This window comes from Ciconia boyciana, chromosome 3 (assembly GCF_034638445.1).
Source record: "Ciconia boyciana chromosome 3, ASM3463844v1, whole genome shotgun sequence".
Taxonomy (NCBI): Eukaryota; Metazoa; Chordata; class Aves; order Ciconiiformes; family Ciconiidae; genus Ciconia; species Ciconia boyciana.
In genome coordinates, this window is record NC_132936.1 from 128,562,925 (window position 1) to 128,579,093 (window position 16,169).

At 49.8% G+C, this 16,169-nt stretch overlaps 1 protein-coding gene across 1 annotated transcript in view; it reads left to right on the forward strand.

The window, feature by feature from the left end:
- The window catches only part of SLC24A3 (solute carrier family 24 member 3), a 183,200-nt gene that overhangs the window by 99,230 nt on the left and 67,801 nt on the right, over positions 1 to 16,169 (forward strand). The window contains exon 3 of the mRNA XM_072857674.1: positions 10,338 to 10,414. Within this exon, the coding sequence (XP_072713775.1) occupies positions 10,338 to 10,414 (77 nt within the window). The remainder of the gene's footprint in view (positions 1 to 10,337; positions 10,415 to 16,169) is intronic.

Sequence of the window (16,169 nt, forward strand, 5' to 3'; positions counted from 1 at the left end):
TCTCAGATGTGCCTCTGACCTTGCGAGCTATTCATTTGCATTGAGGCCAAGGCAGAACCTTTTGGACTTCACAAGGGCTCTGCTTATATGTAGAGGTTTGCTCCTTCAAGGCTTTACTTTCTGCATCTGGGGAAAGCATCTGTTTCATGGAAACCTCTTCTGGATCTGACTCTTGTTTTGTGTGTGTGTACGCTTGGCATAATGGAACGGCCACACGACGGAGCAGGATTTGAGCCTGGAGGCACGCTGCGATACAACACACAACCGAGAGAGTCTAAAGAAAGGGGGGACAACAGAATATGGGGTGCCCGGGGTTGAGCACTTCACATGTGCAAAGGAAATGCACTTTGCAACTTCTGTACAACTCTGAACGTCTTAAATGTTGAACATGTGAAAATCAGATGTGCGTGGAATTATAAGCAGCTAAGCCATTAGGTACACTAACAAAGCCATGCATGTTTTATATGTGTGCGTGTTTTACACAGAGATAAAACATCACTACAGTCTAAAATCGCAAGCCTGGCCAGAGCTTCCCCTCCTAGAATTGGTGCTACGAGGAAGAAACGGGGCTTCCTAGGAGATTCAGTGAAGGGTGTTTGCATAGGTGGGTAGATGGGGAAGCTTGCTATGGCTGGTGTTTTCAGTCAGTGATTTCTCATGAGTGCTTCTTCCAGAATAGGAAGGAGTGATGTTTGTTCTCACTTCCCATGCAAATGAGCTGCCAGTTCTGAATTCCCCAAGGTGCACGTGGTTCATCATCTCATATTCTCATTCCTCCGTCTTCTCCCTCCTGTCTTTCCTCCAGCCCATACATAACTTACCATACTCGAAAAAAATGCAGACCTCTCCCATTTTATTCATACCATGTCTGTTTTGTCTGGCTCATCCTGCCAAGAGGCACCTGTAAACAGGTACTTGGCAAGGCTCAGCAGCTTCAGTTGTGATGCTCCCATCACTTTGCCTCTTGCCGTGATCTCTGACAGAGGAGCTGATAAGATAACAGCTCTCTGTAATTGAAATGTGCGTTTTGACTGGGCTGTTAGACTGTCCTATTGGTAAGGGAAGCTAAAGATCGGTGAGGGGAAAAAAAAAATCTGGCAATGGTGTAGGATGATATCCTGAACTTCATTTAACCTGCTGGTGCTGTCACCCAAAGCCCCCGAGCCCACAGGCACCTCTGCGTGGCTTTGCCGTGGCCATTTCCGCACGGCCGGGCTTTGCATCTTGTCCGGCCGATGAGCTGCGGCCGTGGGAGGATCTGCTCTTGGTGGAGCAGAAACAGACCCCTGCGGGTGGGGGTGAGAAGGGGGGAGGTTTGGGAGGCTGGTCGGGCAGAGTTCTCTTGTGTTCCTGTTGATTAAAGTACATAAATCCTTAAATGAACACTTAATTATGCGGGTATTAGGGAGAGCAACTACAGACCGAGTTGATCGTTGGAGAGGCACGGGTTGTTACGGAGAGCAGCAAAAAGCAATGACCAACAGGGCTGAGGATACCGGGGTCCCGCGGGCTCGCTCGGCTTGCAGAGGGGCTGGGGGGTCTCTCTAGGGAAGGGGAGGCCAAAGAGAGACGCTTGACTTTGATGGCAAGGCTCCTGATCTGCAGCGTGTGTCTGGCCCAGAGGCAGGTCTATTTTCCATTAGGAAGCTGCGTGTTTTAAGCCGGTGAAGTGACCAAAGGCTTGCAGTGGTGCCATGGAAAATATTGGGGTCATTCCCTCGTCTCTGGTTTTTGGACGCGTGATATGAAACTTTTTGCGACAATAGGCACGAGCAGGGGAGTACTCCGTGCTGGGTCCTGCTCAAGGCTGGCTGGGGTGCAGAGGAGAGGCGACCTTCAGCGCGCGTGAGCAGGCAGGGACCCGTTACTTTCTTGCAGTGCTGCGGTGGGCTGGCGGAGCGCACAGCAACCTCTGGTCACGCTCCGCTCTTGCTGAGCTCCCTCCCTGCTCTGGTGCTGCACGGGGCGCTGGGCCAGCCAGACTCTGCAGGAGCGTGGGGAGAAAAAGTCATCGGCTCAGTGGAAGGCGCACGGCCGCTATATTTTTGTTTCAGAAAACAGCCCGGCGCACCGCCCGTGCTGTGTGTATCATACATGCTAACTTAGAGGGGAAGAGCAGGGAGCCGCGGGGCGCCCCAGAGCAGCCGTGTGCGGTTTCGGGGTCTCTCGGATGCGCGCGGCTGTCTCGGCTCCGTATCGCTGCTCCCGCGCGGGCATGAGCTCCTCTCACTGGGGTGCTGACCGCGCGCTCCCACAGCCGCCGGTAAAGCCGTTTGCTGGCCTAGCAGCGGTTTCCAAAAGGGGGCACAGCGGGGCCCCGCACCCCTCTGCCGTGAACCCCCTCCAAAGCGGGGGACACAACATCTCTGACCTCCCAGCAAGGTTCAGCAGTGTCCTCTGCCGCTTCGCCCCCGTGCAGACACCGATAAGCCCCCCCAGTGCCCGTCTCCCGGCCAGGCGGTTCAGCATCCTTTGGCAGCGCTGCTGCCTGGCCTCAGTGGCATACTGCAGCTAGGATGGATGTCTTCCAGTAAGAGCTTTTGACGCAGCTGTATCTAGTCTTAATATCTAAAAAAAGTCCCCAGACTGAATAAATGGCCCTGTGTGACTAGGAGGGTGAAGTTACGATGGGATTCATATCCTGGCAGGATCCCACAGTGCTCCCTTCTTGCCATATTTAGCTAAAGGGCTGCTTTCTGATAAGAGAACATAGCAAATCAACCAAAACGCTTTCAGAGAAGTTCATGGGGTGAGCGATTTGTGACGGGACGTCGGCGTGCGCACACAGCACTGGCGTCAAGGACTGCCCTCTGAGACAGGACCACTGCGAAGACCCCCGGGGCCATGCGCTGCGGCCGGAGTCGGGGGACCTCCCTCCTGCTGTCTTCACCACGGGAATCCCCTCATCCAGCCACGCGAAGCAGCGTCACTTCACCCTGCTTCCCCTTCTCCAGGAAACCTTGGGTGGCTCCACACCTCCCCCTGCATACTCTCTCCCTTTAAAAGGTGACCCAGCACCCACCCAGATGTGCTGCGGGGAAGATTTTGGCCGTCGGTCAGAGCTGGTCTGCCGTGGACTCGCTGACATTGACTTGTAAGAAGGCTCCCTGTCGTGACAGCAATGCTCTGGGTGCACTGTTGACGACTGCTGAAGAGCCAGCCTGGAAAAATGTAAACACGCTTTTGTTCAGCGTGTTTGCCGTCAGCATCCTTTGTGCTGGGCGTAAGCCGGCTACTCCTCTGCATGAGCAAATCAGTGTGCAGTAACCCGAGGAAGTGGAAGTGTGCATAAGCTCATCGCTGCCTGAACATCCACCATAAATGTTTAATTTTGGGTAATTAGAAATTCCTTACTGCAAAGGTACAGAGAACGCTATCTGGACATCCATTGCTTGGTAAGAGCCGACCCTTGTAAAGCCGTCGCAAGACGTGGGACAGTGCTGTGGGGGGGTGCCGCATGATTTATAACGGTGTGCCGTACCCCCACGCTATTTCAGCTGCTTGTTTTCAGCAGTTAAGTGGTGACACAAGTAAAATATTAGCAAAAGGATTTATTATTGATATATCAGCATAGTTTGACTCTCTTGAATTTTAGATCATGCCACTGTAATGCAAACACCATTTTTATTTGGCAGAAAATAAAACATTTATATACACGTAAAGAAAAGGTACTCCGTCCTCCCCTCAGAGAGAATTTGACCAATCCTTATTGCTTTTAAAGACAACTAAAGATTTTCAGTCCCTTGCTCTCCCGTACCCCGAGATTTAAAGCGGTTCCCGTGGGGTCTGGCTGCAGGGACTGGCGTGCTGGGGAGCGTGGGGCCGTCCCCATCCGAGCCAGTCTCCACGCAGCGGTAGCTGTGAAGCCGAACGTGCCCAGCAGTTCCTGAGCCCCCTCGCCTCCCCTGCAGGCTCACCCTGGCGGGTCACTGGTCCGTGCGAGGGACAGGTTTCAGGGATGCGGCAGTTACTCTCCTGCGTATTTGGTAGGGCCTGCAGCACTGCCGGAGTCGATACCATTCAGGGGATGCTGTTGGAGGTCAGGGAATTGGGCTAGACAGTGTGCAGGCAGGTGGTGAATGCAGTATTACTGCTAACCCTGAAGCAGTCAGGAATCTTGAGCTTGAGTTTAAAATCACAAATTTGAGGATGGGAGAAAAAAAAGGTAACTAATTGTTTTAAAGTATATTTTTATTTCCCTGTGTAAAAAGCTATTGGCATCGAATCAAAATATATTGGCTCAGGGCACATCACAAGGTCTACTCCACTGACATCTTTCCCTCATAGATGACAACAGTAGAAGTCAAAGGAACCTGTTGAGCAAACATGCGGGGACGCTTCCTGATGCACTTTCCCCGGCTGCAGCTGTTTGCTGTACAGGGACTTCCTGAGCCACAGGAACGATATTTATGTTACGAGTCTTTGATGGACTTCTTTTCTTCCACTGGCTTGTCAGTTTGCTTTGTGAAGCCAGGGAAAATGCGGATTTGGAGCACCCTGTGACGACAAGCTGAGCCGCCTGCGCGCACCGTGGCTGCGGACCTGCTTCCTGCTGGCCCCTCTCATTTATGCACCGGCAGAGCTGGTGAGCAGCTGGTCCCTTTTCTCCCTCTCTTTGCCACTCGCTTTCAGAAACCCCTGCTCCACTCTGCCTTTTTCAGGTTGAAGAGGTAGTCTCTATTCCAGCGTTTCATGCTCGGTGGCTTGTCCGTCCTCCTGGCTGATCCCGTTGCTTCTCTCTGAGCCATTTGTAGCTGCACTGCATCCCTCCCGAGGTGGGAAGACCAGCACGGCAGGCGCTGCCTAAGACGCAGCACCGCGTGCGTTTGCGCAATGGCATAACGACGTTCCCTTGAGTTCTCCGTTCCTGTCGAGGTTGTTGCTAACGACGTACTTGCTTTCCTGTTGTGAGCTGGCACGCTCTGAGCACCTCGAGCTGGGCGCAGGAGCAAAGGATCTGTCATCTGGGCACAGTCAAGGGCTCGCACCCAGCTGCTTGGCACAGCTACGTGTCTCTGTGTTTTTCCAGCTGCAGAAGTATAGTTGTCTCCGGGACTTTTAATGACAGCTGAAGTAGTGTTGATATTGTGAATACCAACGGTCCCTAAACGTTGGAGTTGCGCATCTAAATCCTGGTTTCTAATCCAACCCGCTCATGTAATTTTTTCAAGTCATGCCTTCCTGTAGCCTTATCTTCTACCCCGGGATGGGACGTGCAGCCCACTTGTGAAGAGCTCTTTGGAAAGAAGCAGCCAAACAGGAGCCACTGGGCGGAGGAATTGTCCTGGAAAGCTGTATAGAAAGACAGGCTGGGCCTCTCCCCACTAGGTATTTGGATGCTTCAGGATTGCAGAGCCTAGCACTGATGTGACTTACCTCTAGCCATGACAGAATTGTGGGGACAGCGTGAGAAAATGAAACAAGTTTTTAAATACAGTTTTCTTTGCTGATAATTCACTGCCTAGGCTGAACATCCTCAGTTCTTCCTTCTATGAAAGCTATGGCAGATTTCCCAAGGGTTTTCTTATCCCTAGAGTAGGGACACTGGTTAGCGATATAAAAACTTTTTTTAAAAATAAGTATATGTTGCAGCTTTGAGAACTATCGATCCAGTACAGTGTTGGGCTTTTTAAAATAGGAATCCTTTTGGAAAGGTGGAAACATTAAATAGGAGGGGGAAAGGAGTGGCAGGGAAAAGGGGTTTGAAAGGGTGACGCTCCCTGCTGCCGTCCAGGAGGATGGTACAGCAGCGTCTTCTCTGTGCAGCTGCCCTTGGCATGGCATGGCGTGCAAACTGCCTGGAGTAGCTTGACTGTGCAGAACAGAGGCAAATTTGTATTGCGCCGGCAAATCCTCCAAACAGAGCGGTAATGCGGATCATTGTGTAAGTCAGCTAAAGCCAAGGCTGAACAGGGTTCCAATTTTAGTGAATTGCACACTGATTGAGAGTAAAAGGAGAAGAATTTATTCCAACTCATTGTATTCTGACTAAAATTACTTTTTCCTGTCAAGCATGGATACAAAATCTTCCTCTAGATCTGGCGAGGGCAGCACGTACTGCGATGCCCTTGTGAATGCTCTCGTGTGAGTGAGCAGCAGCAGGTCCGCTGCCGCTTCGTTCTTGCTGGGGTTGTGCCATGGGCTGCGGTAAATGCCAAACGCCCCGCTCTCGAAAGGTGTGGCACAGCGTTCCGCACGGCGTGTGTCTCGAAAGGCGTGCAGCGTTCTGCACGGCGGCTGCTACCCGTCTAAACAGCTGAAGTCTTGCTGTCGGGTCCTCGGCTCACGCAAACGAGCACAACTTTTCACACCTGCTGCAGGTCTGCTCCTTTATTATTAGCCTCCTTTACAAAGCTAATCCACACCTTGCTAATAGTCATCTAGTTCCAATTACTTCTAAATTCTAATAATCCTAGTATTTGCTAGTAATTTTACAAGTTGCCAATACAAGATCGAACCGCACCCTAAAAAAAGCATTGTGTTGAGCTGCACGCTCCTGCGCTTTGTTTTCTGAGAACGTGCCTCTCGTTAACTGAAAACTGAAAGGGAGTTGCATGCACCTGACGGCTGGAATTCACATGCCTGCGGTAGGAATGCTCTCAGTGCTGGGTGCCGCAGTGCTGCTGCAAGGGCACAGGCCTGGTCTTGGTGACCAGCGTTGCACCTAACGCCCACGCAGCAAATGGCCGTGGAGGTGCCGAGTTTGCCTGCAGATCTTGCCCTTCTGCAGCGCGCAGGCCCAATACCTGCAAAGTCTGCAGGACGCAAGTGGATCAGTTAGGCAGAACCTTTAATTCTTTGAGTTTAGGTTCAGTGACAGGGTGGCTGGTTTTTTCCTGGTCCAATCAAAATAAGCCTGGCAAAATCTGCCCCTATTTTCTCTACAAAAGCTGAGGACGCTTTTAAGCAAAATGACAAACTGGATGAGCTTTTGTACTAGCTAAATAGGGCAGCTGTTGTTGGAGTGGTGTTCCAGCAACACCCTTTATTTCTTCTTAGAAAGGAGCTCCCGTGTTTTGCAGAGCTCTCCTCTTATCTGCACTCATCTGCACCTGATGCACCTAATAAAAATGCAGCAGATTTCAAATTTGCATACATTATTTTATAATTGCATACATTCGAGTGTAAGCCACTAAAAGTGTTTGTGTTCAGAGGATGTTGTGGAGAATGCAGTGATGGACACCTTAGGTTTTCTCGGATAAGGTGCATTTCATTGCAGCGTGGGGGTGGGAACCTGGACCCGAGGGAGGATGAGATGTTTCTGCTGCGCGCAGAAAGGATGGCTAGGATTCCCCTCCTCTGCCAGTAGCGACAAGCTTATTCTATTTTTATACTGTTTTTTTCTCTATGCTTTTACCTTAGGTGCACTTCGGTCTCCTTGAACCTCCTGGAGACTCTCGATAAAGGGACTGGATTTTCATCGCCTCTGCCTGTTATGGATTGTCGCAGTGCAATCTCCTCGGCAGCTGCGGGAGGGGAGTGCAGGAGGGAGAGGGAAGCGTATGTGTGCGTGTGCGTTAGCAAACCATTTTGCATATTGCTAAAAACATACCTCCCCGCGTTTCCTTCGCAGTGTCTTATGGTCTGGTGAACGGTCAGGAATGTTTCTTAAACAAAACTGTGATGAAAAATTTGGTTTTCACGTAACGATATTTTGCTGAGGAAAGATGAATCCTTTCCGGCTATTTTAACTTCGTTGTCTTGCACCTTTCGTAGTGTTTTGTGTTTGGTTTTGGTTTTTTAGCTCCTGTCTTTGTGCTGGTACCTGTCTGACTAGTTTCTTTAGGTTGCACACCTAAACGTGGTTTCGGCAGCTTTGCGCATATCTGGCGCAGCACGCGCGGTGGGGGCGGGAGGGTGAATGGCGTCCTGGCAGTACTAGCTCTGCTTTGGAAGAAAATAGTTACAACTCCTGGCAGGTGAGTCCTGATGCGTTGTAAAAAGCCGCAGGTATTGCTAGTCCCCATAAAAGGCCAAAACCTGCTGCCCCCGGTGCCCTTTGGGCCGGCCCATGTCCTCGTTTCTCTTGGGAGGTGCCGGCAGCCCCTGCTCTCTCCGGGCTTCCCACCCGCCCCGAGCCCCGGGACCGGGCCTTCCCCAGCCCACCCGGCGGGCAGGCACGGGCGGGTCCCCGTCCCTTGCGGCGCCTGGTCCCAGGCGCGCGATGCAAGCCGCGAGCCGACGGTGGTTACCGCGCCGGGCTTCTCGGCGAGGCGTGGTGCGCAGCCCTCTCGTCTGGTGCGCTGTGGTGCGGCGTTTCCGTGGCCGTACCGGCGTTTGCGAGGTCGTTTATCACGCGTTCAGGGGTACTGCTGGTGTTACTTCGTTACAACGTGGATTTTAAAGGTGCCATCTGTGCTGCTCCAGTAGCTCCCGCTAGTTTGTTAGGAGTCATTACAACATTTACCACTGCACAGGAATACAATTAACAGTATTAACCTGAGTCTTTGGTCAAAAGACCGCTTATGTAAAAAATAATGTTTTCCGCCTCGGATACAGTGCCTGGGTAGATCCCTTGCTTGCGTTAGTAACAAAATTAAGGTGTAGCTTTTGCTCGGTTATTGCTTCGCAGGCCGCAAAGCTGTGAGAGTGAGCTGGGATGTTTTTCCATTTAATCATCTATGGAATTGCTAATTAAATTGCAATTGCTGGAGCTTTATTAATGATAACGACGTGAAAGCCAGGAAAAACGCAGCTTGATTTTTTCCAACTCCAGGCTGAATGTGTGGAACTGACCATTAGAAGAAAACCATTATTTTAGTTATTATTGAGCAATTCAAATCCGGAATTACTGAGAAGCACTTGGAATGCCAGAACATCATCTTCACACTTGCTTTTCAGTTTATAACCAAAAGCCATCCCCGCAACCTAATTGGCAGACTGTCTTTAAGTGCTTTATAATCCAATTAACATCCAGAACAGTAATAAAGCATTTGAGTAAATGGAAGTAATTTGTCTTTAAACGACTTGCCACCCCGTATTTGCAACAAAGGTTATCCGACTGTATTGCGTGCTCTTTTCAACTGTTGTACTGATTACTTGACTTTGGAAAGAGAACTGCTAATCTAACAAAAATATATTGCTCTTAATGAAGGCACGTTGAACAAACTAAATTGCTGAGCTGTTTTCTGGGTTGGCATAGTGGGCCATCAGCGGTCCCAGATGTTTGTTAGCCTGTCATTTCTAAGACTTTATGACTCTATTGGACTTAAACCGGGTGATAAAGCCAAGGTGAAGTGCAAAGCTCCTCTAGGTGTAAGCTCCTTACCTGGGAGCTGTTGCTCTTCGCTGCTGCAAGGAGGAAGGGAGCAAGAGCATGAGCGCTTGAGCAACCAGGAGGTCACAGCTCTGCTTCCATCACCTCTCACTGCGGATTTCGAAATGTCCTTTCTTCTCTCCTGACTGTTTAGAAAACTGCCCAAGTTAGGAAGTTGACATGATGGCCACCTAGCCCAGCATCCCGCTTCTGGAAGCGGCTGGCAGGGCGTGCTTAGGGAGAAGAGTAAGCAATGGAGCATGTAAAGATCAGCTCTGCCCGTGCATACCCTCGCTGACTGCTCAAGACAGGGTTTACAGCAACTGGAGTTTGCATTTAAATTACCATACTTAATATCCCCAACAGACAATCCATGGAGGATCTCCTTTTGGGCCTTTCCTACTTTGTTGCCTGTCACAGCATCCCTGGGGAATGAAGTCCACCATTTTATAACATGCTGTGTGGTCAGAGTACTTCTGCCTGTTCGCAAAATGTGCCACCTTGTAATTTCAGAAGGTGGAAGGAATTGGAGGGGGGTTGCCGGCTTTAGCGTGTCACCTTCTGACTAGGTAGAATGCCTGCCTTTTTTTCCTTTGCGTGAGCTGGGCTACAGCAAGGTGGTGCAGAGCGCCGAGGACATCGTGGTCATGAGAAGATCGGTGAGGTCAAAAACGGGATCCGCTTACCCTGCCGGTGGGCAGCTTTAGTGAGAGAAACAGCGTCTGATTTGGGTTGCTGTTTTTTTCCCCTGCTCTATCGTATCATTATTTGAAATAATTATGTTTCTGCATGAAGTTTCTTCATGGTTCACTTCTACCAACAGATGCTCTTTCTGAAGCTAATTAGACCGTGGCGTCCGCCTGAGTCCTGCAGCCTTACTGCAGAGTAAAGGCGCGTATCCTTCATTCGGAGCAATAACGGCTTTGCCATTGTTTGCCGCGGGTAAAAAGCTGCTGTTGGGAACGCGTACAGGCCTTGCCGAGGGAGTCCTTGAATGCCGTCCTTGCGTTTCTGTGGGCAGTAGCTGTTGCCTTGCTGTGAATCTGTGGCTGAAGCTTTCTTTTTTCCCCTCTTTTTGCAGCTCTCCATGAATTCCCCAATGACATCTTCACGAACGAGAACAGGAGACATGGAGCTGTGGTCCTGCACGTCCTTTGTGTAAGTTCTGGGACTTTGTTTTTCTTCTCCTGTCGGTGTGGACAGGGCTCGGTGCACTCACCGCAGGCTGATGCCGCCTCCTGCCCGCAGGGGTTCTGCTCTGTCGTGGCTGAGAGTGAGCTTCAGTTCCTACGCTGAGTACAACATACTTCGGTTTTACATAAACCCCTTCTAAGAGCCCTGGTCCAGCCCAGGAGCACAGGCGCATGCCGTCATGTGAATAAACTCCTGGGAGTTACTTGACTCCAGCCAGCCCGGCTCTGCTGCGGCTGTCAGGCAGTGTGGTCTGTCCCTGAGCGCGAGGATGCTGCGGGGTTGGCAGGTCGAGGGAGGACACTCATGTAATTGCCTTCAAAAATAAGTGAAGTCTTATCCCCAGACATTTCCCCCAGAAATCCTTGTGGCACCCCTTATGACATAGCTGTAGGAGGAGGAAATTAGAGAGGGTTTTCTGTTTAAAAATATTATCAACTGGATTAATTTAAAAAAAAAAAAAAAAGTTTGGGTCTCCAGAATTCCCCTGAGTAGTTACGTTGCTAAAGTGAGTTTTTTCTTCCCAAATATATTAAAGAAAAGATCCTAACTTCTCATTTATCAGCTGCAGGGTGTCCTGGATCCTCTTGGGAATTCTGGAGGACGTCGGGCAGGCGAGGGATTTGCCTCAAAGTTCAGAAGTGTGCCAAGAAGACTTTAATAGATGCTATTTTAAAGACCTTACTAAGATCAGAAATCTGTGCAATTTTGGGCTGGGAGTTTTGTGATCTCTGCCCCAAACAAGTCAGTGTAAGTGGTGTGCATGGGTAAGGCCAAAAGTAAAGTTACTCAAGATAAATTTATTTAAATAACCCTGCTCTGTCAGTCCACTAGACAGTTAGTGTTAGAGGACCTTGCGTTCAGCAGCTGCAGTACTCTCACGGAGGGAAGCACTGTCCCTCCAAATCCATTCCTCGACTTTTGTTAGGTAAACGAGGACAATTCTTTTCTTTTTTAATGTTGTCTTCATTTAAGAAGAACTGCCACGTTGGTACTTCTTGGGGGTAGAGGCATTCTTAAGCAGCCAGAAAATTCCTTCTTCTAATGAATGTTTAAAAGCATTTGATAATTTTTTGTCAGCTTAAATGAGCAGTCACCGTTAGCTATGTGCAGTGATTCATGATTTCTTTTTAAGTATAAATTAGATTGTATTACACGTTGTAATGCGAGTGCTCTGTGTTACGATTTTATTTCGGCTAAATGGCTGCAAAAATTTGTTGAGCAACATCACTATTGACTTTGTCTGGCAAGCTCAAGGCTTCCAAGTTTCCATGGGAACACTGAGCTTTGAGACGTTTTGGAAAGTGAGCGCTGGACCCGAGATGGATTTTTTAGCACCCACAGGAATACTCCCAAAAATTCATATAAGCCCTCTCTCATAGTGTCATGCAGCAGCTAGTCACCCAGAGTCTCTGCAGCTGGTGGAGAGAGAGACCTTCAGAGGATCTTCAGCTCCTCCGCTGTAGGTATGGGGTGAAGCTGCAGGCTGGGTTTCACCTGCCTGGCTCTGGTCAAATCTGCTGGTTCCCCCCATGGACTGTGAGCTGCTTCTGCCCGCGGGTAGAGCAGGGTTGTCACAAACCGCTGCAGCCCCTGGGCGCCGCACCACGGGGGTCGGTGCCGCACGTGGTGGCTCTCGTGTGTCCCTGGTGCCGGTGGTTAGCGCGGTGCCCTCTTCTGAATGCCCAAATGCGGGGCTGGGGCTGGCCTTGAAAGAGGCACCGGGGACGGTGCTGGTGGAACTGGGAGCTGGTCCCAAGGAATGCTGTCCTGGAGACCTGTCCGTGCATCCCGGGCAGCCGTTGGTCTGCTCTTTCCTGGCCTTTGGATGCTTGATTTCATGGCTTCGGGGTCTGCCGCGCAGCGGCAGTCAGCGTCTCGCGCAGCGCCGTCTGTGGGGTGTCACACCTACCTTGACGCGCATCTCGGCCGGTGCGTGTTTGCGTCCCAAGCGCTGATGATTTGTTTTCCTGGCAGTCGGTGCTCTGTGCCTCCAACAGTTTTTGTGTTTTGCCAGGAAAAGGTCACTGTTGATCATCTGTTAATTTAAGGAGCTGTATTAACTGCTCTTAATCCGTACAGAAAGGGTGTAAACATTGTAATGTAGTCTTGAAAAATACTGGTAGGCTCTTGGCACCCTTGTAACTATATTGTGGGTAATACAAAAAAGTGTTAGGAGGGTTGTTTAAGAAAGGGATTAACTATATGCAGTTAAAGTCATCTCTGTGCTTGAAAAACAACTAGCAGACGCCTGTGCAGCCACTCTAAGCAAAAGATGATGATTATAGCAGCATGTTGCTACCTTGTAACCTCACATTTCTTAGACTTTAACACCAAAATGATTTTTTAAAAATCTCTTGAGTTACAGGAATAAGTTTACAATGAGACCATTAAAAATATGAGTTGCTAAAATCATTCTTAATCTCTGTGTGATCCATACCTCTGAATGTGTTTTTCCAGGCTATTTAAAAGAGACGAGCCCTGGACTGTATTTTTTCATTATTAGTAACAATGAAATCACACGGTATTCTCATACAGTTGACTACAGAAACTGTGAGTTGGGTTATTTTCCAGTCTACTTTAAATTAGATTTGGCCTTCATAATTGCTCTCCAAGATAGTTTATTTTTCCACAGGCTTTTTTGTCAGTTCTGAACAAGCTGAACATACTTTTAACACGTATCAAAATGGGGTTTGGAGGACTGAAATGCCAAGGTGATCTGTCTGCTTCAGAATAAAAAGAAAGATCTGTTCTCAGTGAGAACTAGATGTAAGCATCTGCTGTCCCAACAGAAACAGACCCAGTTTCTTCCCCTCTAGCAAGCAGCAAGACAGATACGTCAGTCCCTCGGTGCTCCATCATTCTCTGTAGCGGTTTTATTGACCAGGAAAATGTACTGGCCGCGCTCCAGCTCGTGCGTCCCCGAGGTGCAGGACCCAGCGGGATTCACCCTCTCTAGCACCGTGGTACCTGGGGGCGGCCCCGTGGCTGTCGGAGGCTGTCACGAGCTGTACGGGTCCCAGGCAGCGAGCATCAGCCGAGAAGTTTCCCAGCGTCTTTCTACCCTGAGCTGCCAGCTCCGTGAATCCCAAGGAAAGCTCCCCCGAGCTTCACTGCCTGTGGCCCTGGTCCAGCCCCTTGGGTGGAGTGGGAAGCAGAAGCAGCAAGGACAACTGCTTTGCCTTCTGCTATAGGAGAGTAACTGTTTGTAACCTCTTGTCAAAGAAAAAACTGATACTTAGAGAAAGTAGACAACCGTCAGCATTCAGCAGCCCGCCTCTTTAGTCTGGGTTGAAAGGGATTGTCATCATTTTGGGGTGACAAACCTCTAATTCTGTGTTTCACCTTCCAGCAATACCGTTACCAAGCGTGTGATCAAATCGGAGCACGCACAGAAATGCACTTTGTGGGGAAAAAGGCTATAGACACAGAGTCGCATTGTCTCCACTGAAATTTCTTTGCGGGTTTGAGGAAACGGGACTGTAAAAGGGGCTTTGTAATGGTAGGGAGAACAATGGAGCGACGATTAGCAGGTCATCATTATGCTTCCCATGTTTATTGACCTCCCCTTAAACTGTTTTTATTAATTTCAGTAAAAACTTGTCCTTTCTCCTCCCCCCCTTTGCTCATACTTTCATGTTTATTTCTGGAAGACATCAAAGTAAAGCTGGTTTAACAGAAGCCGGAGAACCAGGGGGCAAATGCCGTAAACTGGGGCCTTGGGGGAACGCAGTAGATGGCCTCTCAGGGGGTTCCCAAGGCATCTTCGCCCTATTGTTTAATAAAAGCGAAAACACACAGACCCCAGCAGATCCCGTGGTGGGGCTGCGCGGAAGTGCTTAACGTAACCTGGTGCTTCATGAAGATGAAAGTAAATCCCTAAACACTTCAAAAATCTAGGAAAAACTGGGCAGGAACAGTTTAGCAATAGTTTTAGGTCCGAGCTGAAAATACTTCAGTTCAAAGGAAGAGTGGGCCACTAAAAAACATACTACAGGTTTGGAGCCACCGTGTTTAATTTCCCCCTAGCCGCTTCTTCAGAGCTCATCAGCTGATTGCTTCACTGCTATTAAGTATTTTCACGTCCTCTCTGAGAAGAGGGCGTGCTGCTATGGACGGTAACACTGCCGCTGAGTCGCTGGTTCGGGCCGTTCAGTTTGGAGGGGGCCAGGGTCTGGATTTTGAGGGTCTGGTGCTGTTCACTGCTAAAGGCTCAAGCGTGCAGCCCGCAATCCAGGACCTCCCCAGCAGTTCCTGACGGCGTGCAGGTGTCCGGGTGTTCTCATAGCATTTTACTGGTTTTTAGTTTGTTCCAGCAGATGTGTACCGATGCCCGTGCAGACCCCCAGCCCTACTGCACGCATGGACACTGGGCGATAGGCATCCGTTACCTCCACGAGACAGGGGAAGGGAGTTCCTCCGCCAAGTAATCTGTAAGGTTTTTGCTGATGGCAGAGGAAGGAGGGTTTGGGTATCGCTGTGGGTTTCCCTGGAAAAGCCCGAGGGGATGGGCACTACCTTTCGTCTGCCCAGCTGCACGCTCTGCCCTGATCCCTGTGTTACCCCAGTCTTTTTGACAGTACAGCGTTGGTTCCCCTTTTCCCAGCTTTCTCCGGGCAAATCCCAAATGTGGTGCCAGGACACGTTGCGCCGGCGGCGCGAAGAGTCCGTGCGGTCGAGGTCGAGCTGCTCCCCGGGCGGAGCAGGGGCGAAGGAGCAGGGGCGAAGGAGCGGTGTCTGCGCTTCGTGGTCCCTCCTGCTTCTCGTTGCCATCGCGCAGCGTAGCCATGGGAACGGGGTGCGCAACGGGGCACCTGCCTCCCTTGTGCGAGCCGCTCAGAAAATGTAGGTTGCCCTGGATGTATCCTGACTTTATCTATTTCTGTGCTGAGTCAAAACCCAGCCGCATCCCACTTCTACAGCACAGAGCTGTCTCGTTCAGGTGATGATTTTCCAGTGCCCTGGACGTGCTTGCTTTAGCGATGCTGCACGATACAGACAGCCTGCTGCTGAGCACGTTGTGATACCACAGGCTGCTGCTCCGAGTAAACTTGGACTCTATGGGTTCCTTGTTTGGTTGTTTGGGTTTTGTTTAAAATTTCTTTAATTTTTTTTTCCCCCCCCCCCCATTTTTTTAATTTTAAAGCCCTACGCTTGGCTACAGTGGTTTTGGTGATGGCCCCTGGCTGTGCCCACTCGCCCGGGGCGGGAGGTCTGCAGGGGGAGCAGCCAGGGACGGCCACCTCTTCCTTTCCCAGCTCTGTTGGGAAGAAGACAGGGCTGTGAGAATTGCTGGCTCCTCCAGCATTTAAGCTTTCTTATGAAAAGCTTCTTGCTTTAGCTCGGTAAAGCAAGTTTTAATCTGAGTGTGAGGACTGGCACAGGAAACTCAAAGGACCGCTGGACAAACGTGAAAAATTATCATTTATGTACCGTGCAACGGGACTTGTATTTCGAGTAAGATATTTAATCTCCTTTGATGCAGAGATTGCAATTACTTCTCTGATGCTTGCTTGTTGGAATCATAATTTTAAAACCAATCCTAATGTAATACTTAATCTGGTATTTATAATCCTTTTATGCAGCGCCATTATATTTTTGTAATTTTTTAATGTCCTTCTGGAGAGGAAGAGCGTCTTTTAAGTAGGTTGCCCGTTTAAAGACTTCCGCGTCTTCCCTTCGAGCTGAACACAACTAAGTGATGTTGGGGCCGAGACTTATT